Source organism: Lactuca virosa, chromosome 8, assembly GCF_052849685.1.
Source record: "Lactuca virosa cultivar CGN04683 chromosome 8, Lactuca_virosa_CGN04683_v6, whole genome shotgun sequence".
Taxonomy (NCBI): Eukaryota; Viridiplantae; Streptophyta; class Magnoliopsida; order Asterales; family Asteraceae; genus Lactuca; species Lactuca virosa.
In genome coordinates, this window is record NC_136433.1 from 31,568,082 (window position 1) to 31,573,522 (window position 5,441).

The window sequence follows — 5,441 nt, forward strand, 5'->3', positions numbered from 1 at the left end:
TAGATGGCGTAACTTGGGTGATGACCTTATGGCCTCTAAATTTTTAGGTCTTTTATATATGTTATTATGTTAGTATAGAATAAAGTGGATATATCTTGTATAACGATTAAGCGAATAAAGAAAGAAAAATGAACCAAAACAAAATCAACAGAGAAGATTAAGGGACATTCGATTCTTCTGGAGTAATTATCACACTAGGTCTCTCACCACCATCGATCAAAGGACTCTATGAATCTATTCTGATTTTTTGAACAATTACAAAAAATTTGATTCATAATAAATCGATTATGATTTTTTCATGCAATCTTCTGATTTCTATTTCAACTTCTGTTTTTTTATTTCCATTTTCAATATTTCTTAATACATCGTTTCTGATATATGATTTCACGCATCCTTCAAAAAATTGATCTTGTATTCATGTTACAACCTCACCGATTCAAAATTCTGATTTTTTTTTTGTGTTAATCTGGTTTGTGATTCGTGTACATTGTAATATTTCGATATTGTTCTTCACTTATTTCATGTTAGTTTTCTAAAAAAAAATTAATTTTTGTGCTTTCTTTTTTCATTCCTGTACATAACTTGAAACTTGAATATCATAAGTTTTGAAATCCTTATTGCTAGAGCCTAGAAAATGATTCAAGAAATGTTATCTTTGTTGTAGGGATGTCAACGGAGGCAAACAGGACGGGGAGTACATCCCCTGCCCCCGCCCCCAAAATTTCCCCGTTTCCCCACCCCTGCCCCCGAAATGTTCAGCCTTCCTACCCCCGCCCCCGCCCCCGAATCCCTTTTATTACCCCCGCCCCTGCCCCCGTTCCCCCGTCCCGATTGATTTTGGGCTGCCTTTTTTTGGCTAAAAAAAGTTGTTATTTAGGCTAAAAGAAGCTATTTTTAGGTAACAAATAATTATTTATAGCAAAATTTTACATGTTAAAAATAAAAAGCTATGACATCTTAAAAATGGTATACTAACAATTTATAAACATTTTTTTTGATGACTTTTTGAAGCTCAAAATCATGTTATTGTTTATTATATTTATATAATTAATATATGTAAATATATGTGTAATTTATTTACGGGGTCCCCATGGGGGTTTCGGGACGGGATTGCTTACCCCCGCCCCCGGTTTTTTAAAAAAAATTCCCCCAAACGGGACGGGCCCCCACAGAACTTTTTGACATGCCTACTTTGTTGTTGGGAAACAATTCAACGTTACAAGCTCATAATTAGATGTTTTTTTTTCCTTTACTTGTTTTTTTTCAATTTTTTATAAGTTTAAAATAATAATATTTTGCCTAGAAAATATTTATCTAGTAGTGAGAAAAGAGAAAAATAAAACGAACAACTAATTATTTAATTTTGAATAGCAAATCCAATCTTATCCTAAACTACTCTAAATTTCACATATGTGTCAGATGAGACTTGAACCCTCGACCCCAAGAAGGGAGGGCAACACGTGCTATCGTCGCTGAACAGAAACCTTTCGGTAAAACCGAAAAAACTAATACTATTACAAAAAAATCTAAGAATAAATAACCATAACCTATTTTAAAAAAACAAAAACAAAAACAAAAACAAAAGTCGACTACTAATTTTTCTTAATAATGTTTTTTTTTTTTTTTTAGGAGCTTGAAATCGGTGTGGATCGACATTGCTTTCTTACCCTAGTTTCCCTACTTACTTTCTGACATATGTACTAGTATTTGCTTTTAACTTATTTCTTTCTTATGTATGTTTCTACTACTTGCACAATTATCCATATTTTACATGCAGACGTATGTGACCTTTCTATGTGTAAATTTTCCTTTTTGTTTGTCTGTATCCTCATTCAATCATATATCACTTAGTATTTTTATCACAAACTAATGCTTTTTTTTATGCATAGAGCTTATGCAAAGATAACTTTAATTTATGGACCATTACAAAAGTTGTACTCTTATATATTTATTTATTTGAATTTATATTTTTAATTCTTCTTTACCAGATGTCTGTTACGAAAGCAGTCTCTCAACCTAACATTAAATTTGGAGGCAGCCAACCAATCTAGCCTTCCGTGACCTTATCTCATTTGTTTGGAACTAAGGTAATATTGTATTGAAAAAATAGTCATTATTGTGATTACCCCTAAAAACCTAATTTATCAATTTTTAAAAGAAAAAACAAATAAAAATTCACCTGGACGTTGATGTAGCATTTTTTGCCATATAAAAATAGTTTCTATATAATACCAATTCAACAGCATGACCCGTTAAAACGAAAAAGAAAAAGAAAAAGAAAAAGAAAAAAAAAAGATACATTGTATGAATATCAGGTAAATATAAAATAATTAAGGATCTGATCAGTCAAAATATAACACCCTTTTGCTAAAGCGTAACATTAGATTAACAAATTTAGTTTTATATTTTCGTGTGGGGCCCTATCTTTGACAAAACCGCAAATATCACCCTCCCCGCAAAACATATCTTAATCGAAGTAGAACCAAAGACGGACACGAATAGAAAATACATAGAATATTGCGGCCATGCGCGGTTTCTACTTATGCTTTGTGGAACAAATAAAAGTATCAAACCCTTCCACTTTTTAATATTATAAATCACATCCCTTTACTTTTCCTTTTTTACATTCACTATTCAACAACGTTGAAATGCCATGCAATCTAGTCATAGGGTTAGACGGTTAGGTTACCTGCCCCAATTATGCCATGCATCCATCACTCTATATAAACTCACATCATTCATTCATAATCTTCATAACATTTAACACACTTCTCATTTCTCAATATCAAATAGACATACTTTGCACTAGAAAATGGTGTTTTCTTCATTTGATATTCTTATGAAATCTGTATTAGTTATGTTATTTATTGGAGTCGTTTCTGCTCAACTTTCACCCACTTTTTACTCGAGATCTTGCCCGAAGCTTCTTCCAACGGTGAAATCGGCTGTGCAATCTGCTATTTCAAAGGAAACCCGAATGGGTGCTTCTCTCCTACGACTACACTTCCATGATTGCTTTGTGAACGTAAATTTTTATTCTTTATATCCATGAATTTTACATGTTTCGAAATCTCATCAGATTATACAAAGTGCTAATCATCGACATTATTGCAATGTTGCCTCGTTGAGTTGGTTGGTACTTGATTAGAATGATCTAATGGTGTTAGTGTAACCATATATATCAATTGTTTATTAAAATACGTGGATAAACAAATAATAAAATTCAACATCTCGAATCCTTTATTCTTCTAGAAAACCATCATTCAATATGTGCATGGTGGCATTCACTTTTTATTTGTTAGTTAATTGACCAAGTGAAGTCCAACCTAGTGGGACACATAATCATGTAGCAATCAATGTTGTCTTATAATTTTTTCTAAATGTACGTTTACTTTTTACTTTAATGTTTAAATATCATTATTAATTTTTTTTTTTTTTTTTTTTTTTGTGAACTTGGGTTTTAGGGATGTGACGGTTCAATCCTTCTTGATGATACATCCTCATTTACCGGCGAAAAGAGGGCGGCTCCTAACTTTCGATCAGCTAGAGGTTTCGAAGTTGTGGACAATATAAAATCAGCTGTTGAAAAAGCATGCCCTGGTGTGGTCTCCTGTGCTGATATACTAGCTATTACTGCTAGAGATTCTGTTGCAATCGTAAGCCCTCTTTTACACCCAACATGATTCTTAGGCCATGTTTGACGCTAGTTGAAAAGTTAATTTTTAGCTTATAAGCTACCACAAGACAAGACAGCTTATAAAAAAGCTAGTTTAGTGAAATTGCAAATGGGCTAATTTATAATTTATAACTTAACTTATTTCTGCCACACAAGACATGAAGACCTTACATGGTGGTAGCATAAGTTCCCATCTACTTCTTTTCTTCTACTCACCTTAACAGAACATCTTAAAACATCATGTCTATAATAGAATTACTAATTTAGTGTTTAATTTGAAATTGAAGCTTGGAGGACCTAGTTGGAATGTGAAATTGGGAAGACGCGATTCAAGAACCGCAAGCCAAGCTGCAGCCAACAACAGCATTCCTCCACCCACATCAAGCCTAAGTCAGCTAATCTCTTCCTTTAACGCGGCCGGTCTTTCGTCTAAGGACATGGTGGCTCTTTCAGGTCAACCTTGTTGTCTCTCTCTTTTGACTTATATACAGTACTTAACAAGCCAATTAGAATGCTATTTTAAATTAATCAAGTCATATCTATTAGTAAAACAGACTAAATATTATCTATAAACTACGTTCTATTAATTTTTTAAAAACTTATATCATTTTTATTTGTATCTTAAATTTCTATTTATTTATAAATAAAAGAAAAACGTAAATATTTTTTGTTAGATGGATTAACCCAACACATTTTAAGCTGGCCCAAACCTACCCAAGTAGTCAACCCAACAGAAATTTTAACCAGATTTAACGACGTCGCTTTGAAACTAAAAACAGGTTCCCACACAATCGGGCAAGCAAGGTGCACCAATTTCCGAGCCCGGATTTACAACGAAACCAACAATTTGGATGCGTCATTTGCCACATCAAGGCGGAGCAACTGCCCAAGAGCCACCGGCTCCGGCGACGACAATTTGGCACCACTTGATATCCAATCTCCGACGTCCTTCAACAACGACTACTACAAGAACTTAATTAACCAAAAGGGTCTGCTCCACTCCGATCAACAGCTCTTCAACGGTGGCTCCGCCGATTCTACCGTCAGACAATACAGCAGCAACCCCAGTCTATTCAGCTCCGATTTTGCTGCCGCCATGATCAAGATGGGTGATAATAAACCGCTTACTGGATCCAGTGGAGAGATCAGGAAGAACTGCAGGAGGACCAATTAAGGATTTCAATCAAGTTCGGTGTTTTTTTATATGTAAAAGTGTTTCAAGTGTTGTTCCAGTCTTCTTCATCATTCTACTTTTGATTGTCTAAAAATATGTATTTTCCGGTTTTTTAAAGTAATATTTACATACCTTTTTTTGAGTGTGTTTGGATGAGCTTCAAGCCTTCAAGTCTATGATAAAATTGTTTACATAAAATGGATTATGAATATAATTTTACCTTTTTAGGGTCATAATTAGTTTTGCAAAAGAAATGAAAACTTATTAGAAAAAAAAATTAACTAGAATAAATGTAGAATTTACCATATCGATTGTAAACATAAAACAATATAAATCAGCATTTGGACGTGCATCAAATGATTATTGCATTTTTAGTCGAGTTTCAATTGACTACAACTTATTCATATTCTGATTTCCTGATTATTGGAAATCATAATAATCAAAACTGGTATAAGTTGTAAGAAAACTAACGGTTAAAACAGATATAAAATCAACTTACCATAAATTTAATCAACTTAAATCTTAGTAATTTGTTTCTAATGATTCAAAACTCTTTAGGGGTGTTCGTTTGGATTGATCGGTTCGATCCAA

General features: G+C 33.2%; 1 protein-coding gene across 1 annotated transcript; it reads left to right on the plus strand.

The window, feature by feature from the left end:
- The first annotated feature begins 2,763 nt into the window (after nt 1–2,763).
- PRX52 (Peroxidase superfamily protein) lies at nt 2,764–4,995 on the plus strand. The gene is made up of 4 exons (XM_079066968.1): nt 2,764–3,025; nt 3,465–3,656; nt 3,964–4,129; nt 4,456–4,995. The coding sequence occupies exons 1-4, from the start codon at nt 2,813–2,815 to the stop codon at nt 4,848–4,850; spliced, it is 966 nt and encodes a 321-aa protein (XP_078923094.1). The 5' UTR covers nt 2,764–2,812; the 3' UTR covers nt 4,851–4,995.
- The last annotated feature ends 446 nt before the right edge of the window (nt 4,996–5,441 follow it).

Bases quoted from the DNA above. Each gene is read 5' to 3' on its own strand.
- PRX52 (XM_079066968.1), top strand. From the start codon at position 2,813: ATGGTGTTTTCTTCATTTGATATTCTTATGAAATCTGTATTAGTTATG. The intron at 3,026-3,464 runs GTAAATTTTTAT...CTTGGGTTTTAG, and splicing joins TCCATGATTGCTTTGTGAAC to GGATGTGACGGTTCAATCCT. The intron at 3,657-3,963 runs GTAAGCCCTCTT...TTGAAATTGAAG, and splicing joins CTAGAGATTCTGTTGCAATC to CTTGGAGGACCTAGTTGGAA.